This window comes from Phocoena sinus, chromosome 4, assembly GCF_008692025.1.
Source record: "Phocoena sinus isolate mPhoSin1 chromosome 4, mPhoSin1.pri, whole genome shotgun sequence".
Taxonomy (NCBI): domain Eukaryota; kingdom Metazoa; phylum Chordata; class Mammalia; order Artiodactyla; family Phocoenidae; genus Phocoena; species Phocoena sinus.
In genome coordinates this window covers 20446600-20470237 of record NC_045766.1, presented here as the reverse complement: position 1 = coordinate 20470237, position 23638 = coordinate 20446600, and the positions used below count along the sequence as shown (strand labels likewise).

The window sequence follows — 23638 nt, the reverse complement described above, 5'->3', positions numbered from 1 at the left end:
AGCCACTGTGGAGAACAGTATGGAGGTTCCTTAAAAAACTAAAAATAGAATTACCATATGATCCAGCAATCCCATTACTGGGCATATACCCAGAGAAAACCATAATTGGAAAAGACACATGCACCCCGATGTTCATTGCAGCACTATTTACAATAGCCAGGTCATGGAAGCAGCCTAAATGCCCATCAACAGACGAATGGATGAAGAAGATGTGGTACATATATACAATGGAATATTACTCAACCATAAAAAGGAACGAAATTGGGTCATTTGTAGAGACGTGGATGCATCTAGAGACTGTCGTACAGAGTGAAGTCAGAAAGAGAAAAACAAATATCATATATTAACGCATATATGTGGAACCTAGAAAATGGTACAGATGAACTGGTTTGCAGAGCAGAAATTGAGACAGAGAAGTAGAGAAAAAACTTATGGACACCAAGGTGGGGAAAGCAGCGGGGGGTTGGGGGTGGTGGTGTGATGAATTGCGAGGTTGGGATTGACATGTATACACTGATGTGTATAAAATGGATGACTAATAAGAACCTGCTGTATAAAAAAATAAATAACATTAAATTAAAACAAGAAATAAAAGGCATACATGTAGGAAAATAAGAAATAAAACTTTATTTGCATGTGACATGGTTGTCTATGTACACAATGCCAAGGAATTTGTTTTTTATAGATCTCTTAGAATAAGTGAGGTAAAAATCAACAAACAAAAATCAATCTTGTTTATGTATATTAATAACAAACATGCGAACCAAAATTAAAAACATAATACCATTTACAATTGATCTAAATAAAATGAAATACTTAGGTACAAATTAACAAAATATTTATATAATTTTCAAAAATACTGAGAAAGAAATCAAAGAAGACCTAGACAAATGGAGATATTTACATGTTTTTAGATTAAAAGACTTTTAAAAAAATTTCAGTGAATAATTTGGAATCAGACTATAGATAGAAAAATACAAGCTTAGTGAACTGGAATATAGATCAAATGAAATTATGAGAGTGGAGGAGAGAAAGAAAAAGATTTGTTTTTAATTTCAGAAGAGAGGGTAGGAGACATGGTGGCTACATATACACAATCAGAGAGCTAGAAGAAGAGGGCAGAGTACAGGGACAGCATTTTCCATGTCTAATAAAAGCGTGAGGGTAATATCTTGAAAATGTCCTTCAAGCATGAAGTCACTAACTTAAGGAAATTCTATGGGATATATTCTGTCAGAAGGAGAGTGATTCCCAGAGAGCATGTCTGATATGCAAAGAGAAATAGAGTGCAAAGAAAATGGCAAATACATGGGTAAATTTAAGTGAGCATTGGTTGTATAAAACAGAATGATAAGGTCTAATAGGATTAGGGGAAACAATAGTCTTAAAATATGTACAAGACTAGCATGGACAGAGCTCTCTAGTCCCCATGTTGTTGAGGAAGAGGGGAAAGGTCTTCATTTACTTTGAATGTGAGACTATATATAATTCCAATTCGAGAGAAAAAAAAAATGAAATAAAGCTCAAACACAGGCAGGACAAGAGGAAAAAATAACATAGATTTGTGTGGGAAGAAAGAATATACTCTATAAGTTGGTAGCTTTAAACTTAAATCTGTTAGCATTCACGTTAAATGTAAGTGAACTTAACATTCCAATTAAGAGTCAATAACTGTCAAATTTGACCCCCCAAAATTTTTAATCCAGCTTTAGGCTATTTACAAAAGACTTTCCTAAAACAAAAGTATAGAAAGATTGAAAGTAAAAGGGTGAAAAATATATGACGTGCATATACTAATCAAAATAAAACTGTTGAGACTATAGTACTATCAGGCATATAGACTTTAAGTAAAAACTATTACTAGAGACTATTAAAAGACTTTAAAAAGTCTTTTAATACTAGAGAGAAAGAGACTTGATTCACAGATATGTAAGAATCATAAATATATAGGAACTTAATTAATGTACATTTTAATAACACTAAAATATATGAAACAAAAGCTGAAAGAACTAAAAAGAAAAATTCACAATCATAGTGGGAGATTTTAACATGCCTCTCAATAAGTAATACACAGGCAGACAAAAAAAATCAGGAAGAACATAGATTTAAACAAAACAATTAACAATATTAAGTAAATGGACAGAACATTGCACCCAACAATCATAGAATACACATTTTTTTTAAGTACACGTGGAACATTTACCAAAACTGATCATATCCTAGGACATAAAGCAAGTATCAACATATTTCAAGAGATTGAAATCAATAGAGTACGTTCTCTGACTACAGTGAACTAAGCTAGAAATCAGTAACAAAAAGATTACCAAAAATCTCAATATGTTGGGTAATTAGGAAAAACACTTCTAAATAGTTTATGGATCAAAAAGTCATAATAATAAAAATTAGCAAGTATTTTGAACTGAATGATCATGAAAACACTACATATCAAAAGGTAAATGCAAGTAAAGTCATGCTTAGAGGGAATTTTTAGAGCCAGAACTGTGTTTATTAGAAAATAAGATAAATGACAAATTAGCTGAGTATCCATCACCAGGAGTTAGAAAAAGAACAGCAAAATAGCACCAAGAAAGGAGGAGGATAGAATTAATAAAAATAGAACAGAGATTGATGAAATAGAAAACAAGCATTCAGTAGAGAAGAGCAATAAAGCCAAAAGTTGGTTCTTTGAAAAGACTAATAAGATTACAAACCTCTAGCAAGATTGAGCAAGGAAAAAGAATGGAAACACAACCAACATTAGAAATGAAAAGAACATCCCTACAGATGGTGTCAACACTAAACAGATAAGAGAATATTGGACACAACCTTATGCCAGTACATTTCAAAATGTAGATATAATGAAAAGAATCCTAGAAAAAATGCAAGTTGCCAAAAATTATAACGAAGAAATAAAAATCTGAATCATTTTACAACCATTAAAGAAATTAAATCGTTAGTCAAAAAATTTCACACAAATTAGACTCCAGCCTCATGAAGACTTCACTGATGGGTTCTAGAAGACACTTAACAGAAAAAATGTTTTTTTCAATCCTACACAAGCTATTTCAGAGCATAGGAGAAGGAGGGGACTCCCAACACTTTTTATGAGGCTAGCATGACCTTGCTACCAAAACCTGATTAGAACACTAAGAGAAAATAAAATTATAGACTTCTCTTGCTCCCTAAAAATATATTAGCAGAGTGAATCCATCAACACATTAAAAAGATAATGTATCTTGACCAAACCGAGTTTATCTCAGGAATGCAATGCTAAAGATTAGAAGGTTAATCAACACATTGTATTAACTGACTGAAGGAGAAAATATCACACAGTCATTTCAGGAGTTTCAGAGAATTCATTTATGACAAAAGCTCAAACTGTGACTAGCTGGGAATGTCTCTTTTTTATTTTATAAAGGTAACATTTATATGTAACATTATGTAAGTTTCACGTGTACACTATTTCTACTTTGGTATACCCTCGAAGTGCTCACCATCAAAGATTTAGTTTCCGTCTGTCACCATACAGGAGACATGTGTGGTAAAGGAGACTCGTCTCCTTTACCCATTTCACCCTCCCTCCACCCCTCCCCCTCTGGTAACCACTACTCTGTTCTTTATATCTATGGGTTTGTGTTGGTTTTTGTTTGGTTTGCTTTGTTCATTATTTGTTTTTTTTTTAGTTTATTAGTTTTTTATATTCCACATATGAGTGAAATTATACAGTATTTGTCTTTCTTCATCTGACTTATTTCACTTAGCCTAATACCCTCAAGGTCCATCCATGTTCTAACAAATGGCAAGTTTTTTCATCTTTTTTCTGACTGAGTAGTATTCCATTGTGTATGTATGTGTGCATGTGTGTGTGTATATATATATATATACACACACACACACCACAACTCCTTTATCCATTCATTTGTTGATGGGTGTTTAGGTTGCTTCCATGTCTTGGCTATTGTAAATAATGCTGCAGGGAACATAGGGGTATGTATATATTTTCAGATTAGTATTTTTGTATTCTTTGGAAAAATATACAGAAGTGGGATAGCTGGATTGTATGGTAGTTCTATTCTTAATTTTTTGAGGCATCTCCATACTGTCTTCTGCAGTGGCTGCACCAATTTACGTTCCCACCAACAATGCAAGAAGGTTCCCTTTTCTCCACATCCTCGCCAACACATATTTCTTGTCTTTTTTGATAATAGCCATTCTAACAGGTGTGAGGTGGTATCTCATTGTGGTTTTGATGTGCATTTCCATGATGTTTAGTGATGTTGAGCATCTTTTCATGTGCCTGTTGGTCATCTATGTCTTCTTTGGAAAAATGTCCATCAGCTCCTCTGCCCATTTTCAAATTGCTTTTTTTTATTGTTGAGTTGTAGGTGTTCTTTATATATTTTGGATATTAAATGTCTCTTTTAAAATAACATATTTGGGGCTTCCCTGGTGGCGCAGTGGTTGAGAGTCCGCCTGCCGATGCAGGGGACACGGGTTCGTGCCCCGGTCCGGGAGGATCCCACGTGCCGCGGGGCGGCTGGGCCCCTGAGCCATGGCCTCTGAGCCTGCGCATCTGGATCCCGCGCGTCCGGAGCCTGTGCTGCGCAGCGGGAGAGGCCACAACAGTGAGAGGCTCGCGTACCGCAAAAAAAAGTAATAATAAATAAAATAAAATAACATATTTGTCAGGATAGACCAGGCTAAGTTGCAGTAACAAATCCCCCAAGTTGAGGAGCTTAACACATTAAATAAAGTTTCTCTCTCATCAGATAAATCCTTTGTAGGTTCAGAAGATCTACAGGGCAGTTCCCTTCCAAGCTGTGTCTCAGGTATCCTGGTAGTCCCCATATGCTTTTCTATCCTAATCACAGCTTTCAGATTCACTATGAAGAGCTAGAGCATCATGTAAGAGTTTTTATGGCCAAGTCTACGTGGGGCATACATCACTTCCACCCACATCCAAATGACTATAACTCATTCAAATCACAAAAATACAACCTAATTTCAAGAGGAACAGAAATATTAGCTTCCTATATGCCCAGAAAGAGGAAAAATAAAAATGGGTCTTAATGAACACATGGCATGGTCTCTGCCACAACTGAAAAAGGATATCTACAGAAAACTTGCAGCAAACATCATACGTAATAATGAAACTTGAAAGTTTTTCCTCTGATAGTGGGATTAACACAAGGATGCCTGCTAACACCATCTCTATACAGCATTATTCTAGAGGTCTTAGACAATGCAACAAGAAAAATAAAATGTAAAAGGATTGGAAATGAAACAGCAAAATTGTCAGTATTTTCAGATGGTATTATTTTGGACATAGAAGATTCAAAAGATTCTGCAGATAAACTATTAGAATTAATGAGAGAGTTTAGCAAATTTACTAGATACACATTCAAGATACCTAAATCAATTATATTTCTACATATCAACAGCAGGAAAAAAAGTACTTTAAAAATGCCATTTATAGTGACATCAAAAAGATCAAGAATCTAGGAATAAATCTTACAAAAGATATGTTAAGCGCGCTACAAGAAAAATTGTAAAATTTTATTTAGAAACATTTAAGAAAACCTAAACAAATGGAAAGATATACCATGCTCGTGGATTGGAAGACTCATTATTTAAAAAATGTCAGCTCTCCCTAAATTGAATTATAGATTTGATTCAATTCCTATCAAATTTCAGCAGGTTTTTTGGGGGGCTGGGGAGCTGTTTCATCTTTGTGGAACTTGACAACTGCTTTCTAAAATTTATGTGGAAAATGCGAAAAGAATTGCGAAGACACTCTTGAAGAACAGGCGGGAGGATTTACTTAACCAGATATCAAGATGTGTACTAAAGCTCTATTAAACAAGGCAGTGTGACGTTGTACAGGATGGCAAATACAGCCACATAACAGAATAGAGAGCGGAGAAACAGGCCCATGCACAGATGGATACTAGGAGTTCCACACAGGTGACAATGCACAGCAGGGGGCAGAAGAGGTCTTTTTGGTAAATGATGCTGGAATAATTGACTATCCAAATGGAAAATAATTTAATAGGACGCACATCATGCACAGAGACACAAATGTGAAAAACAAAACTATGAAGCTTTTATGAGATAATATAGGAAAATGTCCTCATAACAAAATGCACTAGCCATAAAGGAAAAAAACTAACAACCCAACTACATAAAAATTAAGAACGTTTGTTTTCACAGGATTCCATAAAAAGAATAAGACAAGCCATCAAGTGAGAGAAGGTATTTATGACACATTTAACCAACCAACAAAGGGCTAATATTTGGAATAGATGAAGAACTTTACAAATCAATGATAAAAGGACAGACAACCGAAAATATGGGCAAAAGATTTGAACAGGCACTTCACAAAAAAATTAAGCTCAAGGGCTTCCCTGGGGGCGCAGTGGTTGAGAGTCCGCCTGCCGATGCAGGGGACGCGGGTTCGTGCCCCTGTCCGGGAAGATCCCACATGCCGCCGAGCGGCTGGGCCCGTGAGCCGTGGCCACTGAGCCTGTGCGTCCGGAGCCCGTGCTCCGCAAGGGGAGAGGCCACAGCAGTGAGAGGCCCGCGTACTGCAAAAAAAAAAAAAAAAAAAAAAATTAAGCTAAAATGTCTAATAATATATATGAATAAATGCTCAGGCTCATTGGTAAGCAGGAAAAGGAACATTAAAACCACAATGAGATATAACTACACATCTATCAGATGGGAAAATCCTGACAATAACCCTGTATGGTTATTTGCTCGATGGTGTGAAGCAAGTGAGCGCTCATACACCGCTGGTTGGAGAGTAAATATCTATAACCATTTTAGAAAATTGTTTGGCATTATCTAGTAAAGCTGCAAATACATCTACCCAATGACATAGCAGTTCCACTCTTAGGTACATATCCTAAGAAAGATATGCTTGTGTACACAGGGAGGCTTGTGCAAGCATTTTCATAGCAGCATTGTTCGTAACTGTCTAAAGCCAGAATCAAACCAAATCCATCAACAGTAAGATAGATCAATTCTTTGGTATATAATCATGCAAAAGAATATTATGCAGCAATAAAACTGGTTGGACTACATGAATTTTTTCAATAGGATTTACTCTTTTTTTTCCTTAATTTATTTATTTAGGGCGGTGTTGGGTCTTCGTTTCTGTGCGAGGGCTTTCTCTAGTTGTGGCAAGCGGGGGCCCCTCTTCATCGCGGTGCGCGGGCCTCACTATCGCGGCCTCTCTTGTTGCGGAGCACAGGCTCCAGACGCGCAGGCTCAGTAGTTGTGGCTCACGGGCCTAGTTGCCCCGTGGCATGTGGGATCTTCCCAGACCAGGGCTCGAACCCATGTCCCCTGCATTAGCAGGCAGATTCTCAACCACTGCGCCACCAGGGAAGCCCCGGACTGCATGAATTTTATCAAAGTGAAAAAGGCTTAATGAAAGAATACATTCAGTACGACTCCATATTTAAAAGTTTCAAAAGCAGGCAAAATCAACCTGTGTTTTTTAAGGATGCATAAATACGTGGTGAAGCTATAAAGGAAAGCAAGAGAATTAATATTATAAAAGTAAGAATAGTGATGAGCTTCCATCAGAGTGTGGAGGCTGTGATAGGGAACTTCTGTTCCTTAACCTAGGTGAGGATTAGAAAGGATATACTTCATAACTCTTTGTCAAACTCTATGCCCTTTTATATGCATATGATATTTTATAATACGATTTTTTAAAATGTATCATATACGAAGTCAAAATATTATCTCCCCTCATAAACATTATCTAATTTCGTCCTTACCACAAGGTCCTGCCAAGCAGGCATTATCCCATTTTACAGGTAGGAAAACTGAAGTTCAAATGGCTAAGTGTTTTATTTTTGCAAATAGCTTGGTAATTTGCCTAAGACATCCTAGTGAGTGATAGAACTAGAGCTTCCCCCAAGTCCCAGCCACAGTCTCTCTGAGGCCCATTCATACTCTCTCCATGGTGGTTCTCTGTAGCTTCTACAATTCACTGCAGCTCTAAACCTATAATGCCCCATTCTTCAGTCACTGAGCCATGCAACATCTCTCATAAGACAGCTCACATCTTTTCCAAAGTAGGCCTTCCCATTCCCTTAACAGCACAGTCCTCCAAAGCCAATGGTGGGCCTGTGCAGTGAGTCTGCATCCCATCACCCACCCACCTGGTCCAGGCTAAATGTCATGCTTTCCTCTTCGATCCACAAAATCCCCTACTTGAGCTAAGAAACCATGTTGTAACTGTTGTCCCAAACATGATTAGAGGACAGTAGTGCCCCTGTAAGTCCCACGCAGGGGAAGTCATGGTGCTCCTCCAACATATTCTGACCCTAACCGTCCACATTGCTATCTGAGAGCCTTGCCTCAGCTCCACCCTCACGGCATGCTCTCAGCTACTCCAGGGTGTAGAAGCCTCTGGAGGAGAGGCACATGGTTCCTGAGGTAGCACCTTTACCTGGCCCAAGGGAGCTGGCCCGCCCAGCAGAGAATGCTAGGGTCTGATCCCACTCAGGACGAGACCCCAAGATCTTTAGCACCTGCCTGAATTCCAGCTGCCAGGTGACAAAGTCCTGTACCACCAACACCACTGCTCTCTGCTGCCTAGGCAGGTACCAGGTGATCGGGGGTATCATCTCTCCTGTCAGTGACAACTACGGAAAGAAGGACCTCGTGGCTGCCCGGCACCGGGTGGCCATGGCCCGGCTGGCCCTGCAGACATCCGACTGGATCCAGGTGGACCCCTGGGAGAGTGAGCAGGTGCAGTGGATGGAGACAGTCAAGGTGCTGAGGTAACGGTGGGCATATGCTCTCGGGAGGAGCAGGGGCCACGGTCACGTCTGCAGAGTCCGCAGCGTGACAGGCAGGGATGGAGTGTTGAGTGGGGCTTCAGTCAGCCCCTCTCACCCCAATCCTGCAAGTGTTTCTCCTTAGAGGGAGAGAGACCAACAGATTCATATTCTCAGAGAGGTCCTAAGTGAAAAAATCACAAACCACTGCCCTTCAGGGTACACTTTGTGGGAAAGCCCCATCTTGTTTCAGAGGGTTGTAGCATCTAGGCTCCATGGCCGCCACTCAGTAGCTGTGTGACATTAGGCACATGACATTTCTCTGGGACACATTTCTCACTTGCAAAACGGGGACAGCATAACCCAATGAGCATTATGTGAAAATCTAAATCACTTTTCTGACCCAGAACCACATAATCACACTCAGTAAGTAAGACCCTTTATTATTGTCATCACTGACTTGGTTGAAAACTGCATCTACATAATAGGACATCTTTTCCAAGTGTACAAATCCTAGGTTCTATAAATCTAGACTTTAAGAAAAAACTATGAATCTAGAAATAATTGCACAGGATTTTTTTTTTTTTTCTTTTAGAACTGCTATTAGCATTCAGCATAAGTAATGCAGCCGTTTAAAAGCCCTGTATTTTAGGACAATGGGTCTCTGACTTTTGTCTGGGAAGCTTTCCTGGGAGATTGCTAGAGAAGCAAGAAGTCCCACTTGTCCTGCCTGTCAGAGGGAATTGTGAGGTGGGCCTGCCTGTCACTAATGACAGCCGGCTCTGCTGGAAGGGATTGCAAACTGTGGGCTGTGTCTTGATCTATGTGGAAGCACTAGGATTGTCAGAGAATAGGAGACACAAGGGACCAGGATGAATGATTGACAGCCCTGTCCATAATTTGGATTGGTTTTTATTTTTTACTAATCTTCAAAGTCACTTGGGAGAAAAATGTTTGCCTTTTTAAGCAAAGGTAAGCATTTAGTTTCCACATCCTGGTTCTTATTACTTACCCTTTACTGGGGAAGGAACCAGCTAGAAGCATTCAGCAGTTACGGTGCTACCGCAAAATCTGTTGTCAAGTTGAAGGAGAGCAAATATGAAATAATTGTTAGGTATATGCTTCTCTCTTTTTCTTTTTAACTTAAGTAATAAATTTACATCTAGATCACCCTTTTAGAATAAACAGTGTAGTCAGCTCTCATTTATCTAGGCTAACAGAGGGGAGTAGAAACAAATCAGATAATCCAACAAATCATTTAGCTTTAATACGTAGTCGGAAACAAAGAGACTCTCTCCTTTTCCACCCTGTGAGGGGCAGTGTGGCCTCGGGCCCAGATCTTGGAGGCAAATTTACTATCGAAATGACTTGATGTAAATGAGTTAGCCTCTCTGAGCCTCTCAATTCCTCACCTACTAAGATGGGGGTGACACCACCTACTTCACTGGGATACTGTATGAACTACATGAGATGATGGCGGAAAACACCTGGTTTATAGTAGGTGCTTAATAATGTTAGCTACCTTCCCTGCATCCCTAATGGGTCCATAATGTCTTCTCATAACAGATAAGCCATTCACAGGTAAGTAGGATTTGACTGCTGTACCACGTAATTAATATCCTGCTGCAAAATGCAGACCTAAGATTTTACAGGACACATTCTTTTTCTTTTTTTTACTGTGCCCTTTAGACAAGTGCGTCTCAGCCCTGGCTGCACCTTGAATCACCTAGGGAGCTTTCAAAAGTACGGAAGCCTGAGTCTTACCCCAGAGACTGAGATGTCATTGGTCTAGGACGGGGCCTTAGGATTTTTAAGAGCTCCCTGGTGATTCTAATGTGAGGCCAGGGTTGAGACCCACAGCCTCGGTCACCAAGTGTGTGAATCATGCCTATGATTAGTACCGGGATGAGTCCAAACCAGAGGTCTCAATCCTGGCTGTAGGAATCACCTGGGAAGCTATTTCTAAATGCTCACCCTCCCCTACCTGAGATTTTGATTTTTCTGGGGCAGGGTCCAGGCATGGGTACTTTTAAAGGTCCTCAAATTATTTATTTTGTGCAGCCAAGGTTGAGAATCCACTGATATAATCAACACTGTTTTATGAGATAGCTGATTAAGACTTTTTGTCATTATTTGGGGTGGGCTTCATTCGAAAATTTGTTTAATTACTAATGTTTTCCTAAAAGTACCAAAAGCATTTTTTTTTAAGATTGAAAATCTGGTTAAAATTGTAAAGTTAGGTGATTCTAGAAACATCGTAGAAATCCACCCCATCCTTTGCTCCATTTAGTATCCTCTTGGTGGACTCAGCAGTGAATCTACATCATGGTGACAGTGACATATGTCACTATGAAGTCAATTCACTGTAGGGCTTATTGAGTATTCTTTTTCTCCTTATTAGGTTTTTTATTTTTACTCTAATTTTTTTTTAAAAATCTGGGCCAGCTTTCATGCTTTTAGGGCACTTGATAACTGATTTCACTTGCCCTTTCCTCATTCTGGGGGAGGGCCTTGATCACGATGCCATTTGATGTGGTCCAGCAGCAGCTCATGTGCCCCTTGGCAAACATGCTCTTATGTCGTCCTCATTTTACAGATGAGTAAACTGAGGCTCAGAGAGGCTAAGTTAACCACAGTCGCACAACAAATAAGCAAGTGGTGGAGCCCTATCCTGTTGAACTCTGAAGCCACGCTTATGGCCATCTTCAAGACCTGTGGTCTACGGGTGGGGCCACGATGTGGCTGACTCTGCTTCTGCCACAGTGGCCTTCTGATCGGGTACTGTTGGAGACCAGGGGCCGCTGAGGACACAGAGAGCATGCTGCCAGGGGCAGTCGTCAGGCCCAAGGCTGGGCACACCAGGGTAACCCTCAGGCAGGCAACAAGAGGAAGCAATGACCTCCCACCCAACACAGGCGGAGTGGAGGTCTGTGAGGAAGATGCATTTGGCGTTAAAGATAATCATTTGCACACCAGAGTTCAGAGCTCCAGCTGATATCCAAAGTAGGGCCAACTTGAACCAGGAGCATCAAGGAAGTAAAATAAAATAATACCAGCTTTCACTGATCACCCACTATGTGTGCCAGGTATATAATATCTAGTCAGCTCAGCAACTCTGAGAAGTAGGTGAGTTTGGCCTCATTTCACAGACGAGGAAACAGAGGTTCTGAAAGGGTCAGCAACATACTCAAAGTCCTACAGCGAGAAAGTGGAGGTGAGACCCAAACCTACTTCAGTCTGATGCGAGATTCCAGACTAACCCGGGAGTGAATCCTCAGAGGTAAAGCTTTCTAAAACCAAAGCAATAAGACAGTAATGGAAACACAGACGAGTCCAGCGAGGCCCTGAGAAGACTCAGCTGAGTCTCTGAGACCATCAGGAGGGAATCTGGACCTGAATTAAATGTATGTATTTATCCCCCATCCATCCTTCGTGAATTCAGCCGACTTTACGAAGCAGTTCCCTAGGTACCAAGAATATAAGGATGAATTAAATGAGCTCTGTGTTCACAATCTGGTGGGGAAGACAGACCGAGAGTAAGGATACTAATAACAGCTAACGTTGATTGGGCACTTTTCTGTGGATGGGCTGTGCTAAGCTCTTTAATTCAACCTCACAACAGCTCTCTCGGGCGGGTACTGTCATTGTCTGCCATTCTACAGATGAGGAAAGTGGAGGCAGATTGCTTAAGGCACCCACCAAGATTCCACAGCTCCTAGTTGGAACCAGTATTCCAACCCAGGCAATCTCATTCCAGAACTTAACCTTTACACTACACCCGCTCCAAATAATACTCGGCATTCAGCCACTTCCCCAGCCGGGGAGAAACCTTTGGCCTTCATGGCCTTGTGATACTCAGGGTAGACAAGGCCGGCATTAACTTTCCTGACCAATTAACAGAGGTCAGTGAGGCCCTGAGGGTGTTTGTGACTCACCCAGGCTCCTACAAGCAGGAGAGCCTAAACTTGAACCCAGCCGCTCTGGCTACAAACACATGCTTCTCCCACCAGGCACTTCTCCTTCCCAGACACAGCTCTAGTTAATACGGGAGGTGGAAGATGGAAGATCAGATTGATACAAGACATAGTGATTGCCTGTGCTCTGTTAGAAGGCGGCACAGGCATCTCTTGATGTGCAGAAGATAGACTGCTAGGTTGCTTAATGAGCCGGGCCTGCCGTATGGGTGTAAGTCTAATCATATCTGAACTGCTAACATGTAATGACATTCGCTCTGTGCTGCACACCACTTGGTGGGCTTTGCATGTATAACTCCTTTCATCTTCATAACCATCCACGGGAAGCCGGCACTGTCATCATTCCTCGTTTTGCAGGTGCCGAGACTGGAAACCGCCCACCCGGGGTCCCACCGCTGGCCGGCGGGGGAGCTGGGATTCAACCCAGGCAGTCTGGCTCCAAGCCAGGCTCTGAGCATCCCCTGTCAAATTCTAAAGTACTAGCTCATGATCCGAGAGCGCCTCTATCTTGAGAGGCAGCTGTGGGCCATGCACTGTGCCAGTGCTTACTGTGTGTTAGCTCATTTACCTTCACAAAAGTCTAAAAAGTAGGTGTATTATCCCAGCTTTACAACTGAAAATTTGTATTTTGAACTCAGGTCTGATTCTAATAGCCCAGGTCCGTAATCCCCATTCAGTTTTTTTTGTAAAAAGTGAGGTATTGAAAGAAAATACTAAAAGAGTAGGAATCTGCTCATTTCTTCCATTCAGTCGGGGCTCACAGAAGGCCGTCCTGCCTTGGACGCGGGGGTCTGTGAGGACCCAGACGCATCACCTGGCACAGGGCCTGGCACATAGTAGGCCTTCAGCAAATATATATGGAATGAGCTACCTAAAATGGACAAAAGCAGGTTGAGACTTAAAATCAGAGACCCCCCCCCGACCCTGGGTGGTTTGGGGGAACTGTAGGCCACATGGATGCCCCCTGAACCCATATGCTTACAACACAGGCATCATCACAGCGAACTGCTCAGATCTCTGCCCTGGAAGGAAGGCCTGGACCAAGGCAAGGTTGACTCTCCAGGCCCCGCAGGTGGGTGCTGACCCTCTCCTCTGTGGGAGGGTGAGGTGTCAGGGCTTCGGGCCAAGCGGGAGTCACAGCCCCCTGGGCACAGATAAGAGCTTTCGAAGCCTGCTAGGGGTGACACTTCCCATGCTGAAAGGTCAACTAACCAATCTGCCACCATCCCCTGTAAATTGTTATGCTAAATTGGGATTTTCTGCCCCAAAGGAGTGCTTGTGACTTGGGCTCGTGACCTGGATTACAGTCAGGGCTACACAGAGATCAACTTCCGGGTGCAGCTGGGCCGCTTTTAAAAGCCTTAGCCTTTTTGAAAACAAAATGTGCCATTATATACCTTAAACTAATACTTTATAGCAGTGTTACTCGGTGTTTTACTTGGAAGAGGAAACCTATTTTTAAGGCATGTAAAGTCGATTTGGATTAGCCTTTTAATTTGTAGCCCTGGGTTTCTACCCTGTTGTCAACTCCTGGTGTTTGATGGAATCTTGTCAGCTGTGATTTCAGAGTACCTCCCATGGCAGCCCTGGTACCGGGGGTCAAATGCATAGCCCCTCAGGCACATAAGCAGCAGCGACAGTGATGGGGGGGGGCAGGATGTGCCGTGAGCAGGGAATCGCTGGTCCCACTGGGCCAACACTCCAGCGGCTCTCCCAACTTTCGTTGGTGGGACACTATTTCCCTATTAGAAGGGCTCCAGAATGTCACGGTTAAACAAACTTAAAGTGGTGTCTTTACTGCAGGACTTTTCAGAGCCTTTACTATGTTCATGTGCGTTGTGACTCTGAAAGAAAGGGAAGAAGTTTGCAGCCGTGCTTAGCACTTTTTAATCATGGGACTCTTTTTAATGCATATTAGCGTTTCTCAGAACCGGTGCTCCCCAGAACACAGACTGGGAAACACTCTTCTAAAAGGACTTGAAGGGTGGGTGGGGATACATTAGGAGTTTGGGATTAACATATACACACTACTATATATATAAAAAATAGGTAAACAACAAGGACCTACTGTACAGCACAGGGAATTATACTGAATATCTTGTAATAACCTATAATGGAAAAAAATCTGGAAAAGAATATATATATGTTTATATATAAAAGAATATATATGTGTTATAATTATAATTAATTAATCAGTTAATTAAAAGGACTTGAAAATGCCCTAAAGGTTTCCTGCAGCAGTTCCTGAATGCTGGCCAAAGGCTCACTCACAGCAGCATCACCTGTGAGGCTTGTTAGAAATGCTAATTCCCAGGCCACGCCTCAGACCTGCTGAGGGCGAATGGGGCCTGGGACTCTGGATATTTAATAGGCCCGCTGGGGAACTGCTTTACCACCAGTCTGGGGAACTGTGCACTAGAGTGGGAATCCAAGAAAGAAGGAGCTACAGAGTGTCCTATATGATCAGCTTCTACAATGTTTATTACACTCCCCTGGTCTCCCTGTCTGCCCCCCTCCATTGCCAGCATGGGCTCCTCATCTGTCCCCCAGTCCCGAGCACAGCACACAGTGTGCATTCTCAGCCCTCTGCCTTCTTTCTGAATCACTTCTGGCTCAGCAGTCACTCCTAATAGGGTTCTAGAGATGCTGGCTGAGAACAGAGACGGGTGCCCAGCCCCCGCCCTGAGCTGGAGACAGGCTGTGAATGGCAGTGAGTCCAGACATGGATTAGGGGGACTGGAGGAGGTGACGCCTGCACCATGACTCATAGGATCAGCAGGTTATCTGGGGCTGGGGATGTTTCGGGGACAGAGGGGCGGCTGAGTAAGGCGCACAGGCAGGAAGTGCTGGGCACTCCGTGCCATTCAGGATGCTGGAGCCCACAGTGAAGGAAGGGAGTAGCTTCCAGTGAGGTAGGAGGAAGGCCATGCTTAGGCTCCCAGCTTCTCACCTCTCTGCAGATGCTTCCAGAATCCCTGTCTCTGCCTGGTGTGCCCCCCCCTCCCCCTTCCCTTATTGGCTCCCCTGTTGATAACCTGTCTGTCCTGTGAGGCTCAGATTGGAACCCACTTCCCTGTGGTGAAACCTCCCCGAAAGCTCATCCCGCATTCTTTTTGGATTTATATTTCCAGGGGGCTACTAGTCTGCTCTGTTTGGCCCTATGATGTTGGGGGTTTGTTCCTTATCCCCTTTCTCTCTGTTCAAACCCTAAATCCTACTCATCTTGTTCTCTTCCAAAGTAACTGTTAAAAAAGGAAGTTTGGGGCTTCCCTGGTGGCGCGGTGGTTGAGAGTCCGCCTGCCGATGCAGGGGACACGGGTTTGTGCTCCGGTCCGGGAAGATCCCACATGCCGCGGAGCGGCTGCGCCCGTGAGCCATGGCCGCTGAGCCTGCGCGTCCGGAGCCTGTGCTCCGCAGCGGGAGAGGCCACAACAGTGAGAGGCCCGCGTACCAGAAAAAAAAAAGGAAGTTTGTATAGAATGAAAAGTGAGCTTTTCCATTTACCAAAATATAGCAGGGGCCTTAAAAATGTGTGTGCCCTTTGCTTGATACATTCCCCTTCTAGGAATCTGGCTGAGGAGATACTTAGAAATTGGGATGAAGACATGCAGAAAGATGTTTATCGTGGCAGTTTTTATAATGGCAGAAAATAAAAGCAACCTTAGTGTTTAAATGTAAGGGAATGTATAAGTAAGTTACACTGTATATATAGGATGTATATATATAGGATGTAGATAGGATGTTCTGTATATATAGGATGAAGAATCCACGCAAAAGGTTTTCATGATATGGAGAAACTTAGGAGGGGAATGGGAAAAAATCAGGATACAATACTGTGTAATCTCAAGTATATAAAAATATGTAAATATACTTTCACATCTATTTGCATGTTTAAATAGAAAAGACTAAAGAAATACACCAAAATATTGACTTTTTTGTAGAAAGAATGATTGTTGCTGTTATTTTCTACTTTAAATACTTATGTGTTTTCCATACGTCCCATAATTGACATAGATTTCATGTTTGTCATCAGAAAAAAAGAGCTAGAGCAATTTCAAAAAGCCAGGTGATTTTTTTCTCACCGTGAGTTTGGCTTTTGATGAGGTCGCTTGTATGTTACTAGTGACATGTTTTTAAAGGACCATTTTGTGTGCCGTGTATTTTGTCACGCGCTGTTCTCCTCTGGGGCTGAGCTCAGCGTTTTCTGGCCGCCGGAGCCCTGCTTTGCCCATCACTCCTGTGATTTGCAGTCCTCCTTGGACTCACCCAGAGGCGTGTGAATTGCCTTGTCCCGGGCTGCTTGGGTGTCACGCTTTGGGGTGGATGATGCCTCAGTCCTTTAACAGGCCGCCTCTGCCGCTTGTGAATGTGGTCCCTGCCTTGGCTGATGGGGCCTGAGCACAGCTCAGCCCCATTCTCCTTTCATACAACCAGAGCAGACGCTTCATCTGGTTCCATTTCACACTGACTGTTCCAAGGTTAATTTGGGTGCCACCCTTCAGTTGCCAATACCTGGCTTCATCTTGGGTGTCCTGTCTAGACCCAGAAGTCCTATGCTCCAGACACCACCCTCGGTGCCTGCACTAAGCAGGAGATTTCCATTGCATTCTCTCCATCACTCAACTTCCATAACTCCCAAAGGAGGCTTTATTATCCCTACTACAGCTGAGGAAACAGGCCCACCAGCTATAACTATCCCAGGGTCCTCGCAGATCTGAAATTAGAACCCAGGGCTGACTGGCCTCAGGGTTGGTGCTTTTGATGTCAAAGAGTTAGGGCAACTGGACATTCAAAGGGAAAGGTCCTGGTGGCACTTCTCCCACTTTCTGTGTTAATCTCTACTTCCTCTGCTTTCCAAAGCCTGTGGCCATTCAAAAAGCACACTGCCCCCAAATGCCCACGGACATCTATTTATGTCACTATATCACTGTTAGGACAAGTCAAATTGGCAGTATTTATTCAAAACCTCAGACTTACAGACTTTGGACTTAGACAGTCAGAGTCACTCAGTCTGCAGTTTTTGTAAGAGTGATGTGAATGGATTTGAAAGGGAGATGTGAATGCCTCTGGGGGGCCTGATGACAGGACTGCCCAGAGTTGGGATCTGAGACGTGTATGGCCATCACACCAGTCCCACAGACATGCCTTTGACTTGGGGGACGGGGCAGCTGTGGGTACTTGTCTCTTCTGGGCAAGGGCTCAGAGTGAATCATATTTCACACTGTCATTGTTAATGAATTCAAACAATATCTAACATCGAAGTGGATATGTGGAAATCCACAGGAGAAGAATCCCTGACCTATGGGAACAGGGTGGTGTGCCTCAGACCCCAGAAGACCCTGGAATTCAGTGCACATCATTTAACCTCCCCCATAGGAAGACCACGTAACAGCAACCCAATTGCTTGAAAGGTCGAACGGTGGTCTCCTGCTACATTACAATGGTCCAATAAATAAGAAATTAGAGTAAAATCTCACAGGTACAGAGTAGTTTGGATCCACATACATGTTGTAAGCAATGGGACCAGCCCAAATGAGTGAAAAAGGTCTAAGTTATTGAATAATTTTTAAATGCAGTTTTATTGACTTTAAAAGGCCAGGTACTTAGGAGATATTCCGTAAGTGCTGGATGGATGTGCTGATGAATGGATTGGTGGATAACTAGGTGAAGGCGGATGGATGGACGGACGGACGGACAGTAGTTAACATATGTCACACTTACTCTGTTCCAAGCACTGTTCTAAGTGCTTTACATTTATAAGCTCATTCAATTCTAAGATAATCCTATGAGATAAGTACTGTTAATATCCCCATTTTAAACTTGAGGTCACACAGCTGTCAAATGGCAGAGCCAGGATTTGGATCTAAGAAGTCTGGCACTAGAGTCCTAGTTATGCTGCTAAAGTGTCTGAAGTGTGTTTTCTGTAATTACATCTGCTGCTTTAAAATGAGTAAACAAGTCCAGTGCCACCATTTCATGGATGGGAAACTGAGGCCCAGAGAAGGATCTCAGCTCCAGCCCCACAGCAGCCGGTGCCCGACTGAGGCCGGAACTCTGACCTGTCCGTGACATCTCTAGTTTCTCACTTTGCAGTGCACGGCTGGTCTGGTGCTCGTTTGTAAACTCATCCCTCTGGTCCACGTCCGGATCCCTTCGGAGGTTTCACAATAGAGGAGCCTAAACCGATCATTTACATCAGGTTTTCCCCAGCAGCTGGTATCCCTGAAGCCCCTCCCAGCTGAGATTTCAGGGTGACTGAGAGATGCCCGTGACCTAGAAGCCCAGCCTTTGCCGTTCACTGAAGCTAGAACTGGCTTCCAGAAGGACTAGAGGTCCTGCTGGTTGCTTCTAGCATGGACTTGGCTTTTCCTTTTCCGATTAGCCCATTCAAAGGGGGCCTGAACAGGAATGGTGCCAGGAATATCCAGGCAGGGTGATGCATGTACAGTTCCTGCCAGCAGGCGGAGGCAGAGCCCAGCGGTTTCGAATGCCCCAGCTGGAGGCTGGCTGTGTGCATTTAAATCCTGACTCCTCTGCTTAAATGAGTCCTGCACCTCTCTGTGCCTCAGTTTCCCCATCCACAAAGTGGGCACAACAATAACACCTACCTTCTGAGGTTGTTCTGAGGCTCAAATGAGATTAAACACATAAAGCGCTTAGCGATAGTGCCCACAGTAAACAACCAATACATGTTAAGTATTCTTTTTTTTTTTTTTTTTTTTTGCGGTACGTGGGCCTCTCACTGTTGTGGCCTCTCCCTGTTGTGGCCTCTCCCGCTGCGGAGCACAGGCTCCGGACGCACAGGCTCAGCGGCCATGGCTCACGGGCCCAGCCGCTCCGCGGCATGTGGGATCCTCCCAGACCGGGGCGTGAACCCGCGTCCCCTGCATCGGCAGGCGGACTCCCAACCACTGCGCCACCAGGGAAGCCCTGTTAAGTATTCTTTAATCGTCATAATCATCATTCTCTAGTAGCACAAATGCCAAAGGATTAGCCACATTCATCAGTTGTTCTAGAGCTTTGTTTTATTGAAAACAGATGAAAAGGGCACCAGCTGGGGTCTTAGAGACCTTTTAGTTACCCACAGATCCTTTATAATTAACCTTTAGGGTGAGATTGTACTTATAAAAATACCATGTGTTAGGGCTGAAATAGATTTTGAGAAAGGCAGTGACTTGTTAGTCCTAGGGCTTTAAGAACCTCACCTTCTATCAGAAGACGGGGTTCTAGGTACAGCACAGCCGCCTTTGGACTCTGCTATGGGGTCCGGCAACCACAGATAGCCTTGTGGTATAACACTGAAAAAAAAAAAAAAAAAAATCCATTTTGTATTACTTGGCATTTTGCCAATGTTAAAAGATTTATTGATTAAAGTATTACAACTGTACGTCCCTGAAGTAGCTTCGGATTCATTTACATGCTTTTTCTTTTTAAGTCATGAACACGGAGATGTTGAGTTCCCCATACATTCCAAGAAAAGCATTTTTGGAAAATTTCAAACAGAATATAATGTCATCGTTCCTGGCCATGACTCTTCTGTAACTTTCTTGGGACCCACCCTTGTTTTTCCAGCTGTGCCTGAGCTGAAGCTCCTGTGCGGGGCAGATGTCCTGAAGACCTTCCAGACCCCCAACCTCTGGAAAGACAAACACATCCAAGAAATAGTGGAGAAGTTCGGCTTGGTGTGCGTGGACCGGGCAGGGCACGACCCAAAGGGGTACATCTTGGGCTCGCCCATCCTGCAGAGGTACCAGAACAACATCCACCTGGCCAGGGAGCCAGTGCAGAACGAGATCAGTGCCACATACATCAGGCGGGCCCTGGGCCAAGGGCAGAGCGTGAAGTACCTGCTCCCCGATGCCGTCATCGCCTACATCAAGGAGCACGACCTCTACACCAGCCCCGGAGAGGAATGAAGGGTAGCCGAGCTGGGGAGGGCCACCTCCTCCTCCACTGGTCTCGTCCTGAGGACAGGGCGCTTACAGTCTTTGTTTTCCAGAGTTTTTCCATGTTTCATTTGGTTTTTTTCAACAATGATTTTGTTTGTGAGCCATCTTCTGTCCCAGGAAGAGATACCTTCTTCGGGGAGGAGCAAATGTTTGCATCACGAGGATGGACATTTATCACAGAAGTTAAAGTGGTGTGGCAGGTCATTAGGTTTAGACAGAAGCTCTCAGAACCTCTGGATGAAGGGGCCTTCTTATTTTGTAAATGGTAGTTATGGCTGTGCACTGAAGGCAGTTCTGCACGTGGCAGGGGGCCCCTGAGGGTCAGATCAGAATTGCCCACAAAGCGTGTTTTAACTAGGACCAGGTGCAGCTTGCGGGTCTTGATTGGAGATACTTGACAGGATGCTAATTACCAAACAGTGGGCTTTGTCAATGCCTTGTTTCCACAAAGTAATGCTCATGGAGGAGTCCAAAATTTGGAAGCAACACTTTGCTGACTGACATTGAATCTTCCTTTACAAACCGTAGTCTGCCTGCCTACTGGCCACTGATAAAATTTAAACTAAAATCTTTCTAGGTAGTGATCCTCAAACTATATATATATATATTTTTTTTTTTTTTGCGGTACGCGGGCCTCTCACTGTTGTGGCCTCTCCCGTTGCAGAGCACAGGCTCCGGACGTGCAGGCTCAGCGGCCACGGCTCAGGGCCCGGCCGCTCCACGGCATGTGGGATCTTCCCGGACTGGGGCACGAACCCGTGTCCCCTGCATCGGCAGGCGGACTCTCAACCACTGCGCCACCAGGGAAGCCCCTCAAACAATATTTTTGATACAATACATATATATATATATATATATATTTTAACACAGCTATTCTATAAATGCCAGGGCTCCTGATTTCCAGGTTTCTAAAAAGGAACGGAGGTAACACAGATGCCTTGACTGTTTTAGAAGATCTTTTTGAATGTTTTATGACTGCCTGCTTGTTTGAATATTGGTGAAGGGATAAATAATAAATTGACATCAAAAAGCACTAATGAAAAGTTTCTCTTTTTTCTTTCTTTGTTATATTATTAATGCCTGATGTACCAGCTGTTGCTTTTCTTTTTAGCTACTCCATGAAATTTGCTACTGTTCCAATCGAACTGGCATGAATTTAAAAGTTTCCATTCCCGGGTACCAGCTGTGGAGGAAGCAATTGCTTTTCAACACCAAGCAAATGGTTCTCTAAGCTCTGGGTTGATGGCTGTGTTCTGCTGAGCCCCGAAAGGTGCCCACAGGGGCTGGTGTGTGTGTTCAGGATTTTTCCTTCCACTCCCGATTAGGAAGAGGTTTTGACTAGCTGAACTCTGTTTGAGTTTACTCTTTCCACTTGCTGACCAAATGACTGAACTCATTTAGAATTTACTTCTCCAGGATTTTACCCTGGTTCATCTTTGCTACAAATTTAATCGTGCAGAAACGCAAAGGGTCAGTGGGAAGAATCTAGTATTTCCCCAAATATATCCCAGTGTCTGCAGGTGTGTCAGGATGGACATGAGTGAAGTAGGAAATCAGGGTTTCCTGCATGGAGAGTAGTGGGGCCATCCTGTGGGAGTCTCCAGACTTCCACACCTGCAACCTCTAAAGCTGCTGGCCATCCCCCCACCCTGATGAGCTCTGCCCTCAAGAACTTCCTAAGGACCTTGATAATTCAGGGGAATAGGAATCAAACAGCCCTGCCCAAAAGCTGGCACAGCAAGCTGGGTGATGTTAACTAGCTCCCTTCCCCACTGTGAGCCTCAGTTTCCCAATCTCTAAAATGGGGAGGTTTGATTAGACATCCTCTAAATTCTCTCCCAGCTGATTTTCTAAGACTCTGAGTGCCTCTGACTTCAGCCTCTCCACCCTTCTTTGGGTCCAGTACACTTTCTAGCCCAACTGGAAGCTCCCCAAGGGCAGGAGTCTTTGTTTTCTTTGCTGCTGTATCCTAAGTGCCAAGAAATTTGCTACTCCAAGTGTGCTTCCAGGCCCAGTGTTTTCATCCTGGGAAGAAATGCAGATTCTCAGGCTGCGAGCTGGTTAGAAACGCAGACTCTCAGGCTCCACCCCAGACCTACTGACTCACTATTTGTATTTGAATAAGATTCACAAGCCATTCAATGCATCGGCCTAGAATAGCCCCTGTTATAATAAATATTCATTTTGTTTTAAATAAACTGAACGTATGGCTGAAACTGCGTCACATTTACTCTGGTGAATAGCTTTCCAACATTGTCCCCGCTGTTCTGTGTGGAGTACAGAAGGCAAAGGATGAAAAAAAAAGGAAGGGCTTCCCTGGTGGCGCAGTAGTTGAGAGTCCGCCTGCCGATGCTGGGGACACGGGTTCGTGCCCCAGCCCAGGAAGATCCCACATGCTGTGGAGCGGCTGGGCCCGTGAGCCACGGCCGCTGAGCCTGCGCGTCCGGAGCCTGTGCTCCGCAACGGGAGAGGCCACAACAGCGAGAGTGCCGCGTACCGCGAAAAAAGAAGCTATATGTGTCCGGGAAAAGTGATAGAGAGGGAGCCTGTGGGTTTGAGGCAGGGCTTCTCACCCTGGGCACTAGTGACATTCTGGGCCACAGAATTCTTTGCTGGGAGGGGCTGTCGTGTGTCCTGTAGGGTGCCTAGCAATATCCCTGGCCTCTGTTCATTAGCTGGTAATAACACCTGCCCATTGTAACCACAAAAAATGCCCCCAGGCATTGCCAAATGTCCCCTGGGCACAAAATAATCACCGGGCCCTCTAGTTTAAGAGTATGGCTGGGAAGGGAGGATATGTATATGAGGAAGGGGTCTCTGTTTCCCAAGAGGGAAAATTAGGAAGCCACAGCTTGTTCTTACAAAGGACTAGTTTGGGGGCGGGGGGATCCCTACCACTCATGAAGTCATGTTTATTCTG

At 43.8% G+C, this 23638-nt stretch overlaps 1 protein-coding gene across 2 annotated transcripts in view; it reads left to right on the top strand.

Moving 5' to 3' along the window:
• Positions 1-21393, top strand: part of NMNAT3 (nicotinamide nucleotide adenylyltransferase 3) — a 125171-nt gene extending 103778 nt beyond the window's left edge. For both annotated transcript variants that reach the window (XM_032630861.1, XM_032630860.1), the window contains exons 3-5: positions 8615-8798; positions 13759-13841; positions 20342-21393. In XM_032630861.1, the coding sequence (XP_032486752.1) occupies positions 8615-8798; positions 13759-13841; positions 20342-20685 (611 nt within the window). In that variant the 3' untranslated portion in view covers positions 20686-21393. The remainder of the gene's footprint in view (positions 1-8614; positions 8799-13758; positions 13842-20341) is intronic.
• The last annotated feature ends 2245 nt before the right edge of the window (positions 21394-23638 follow it).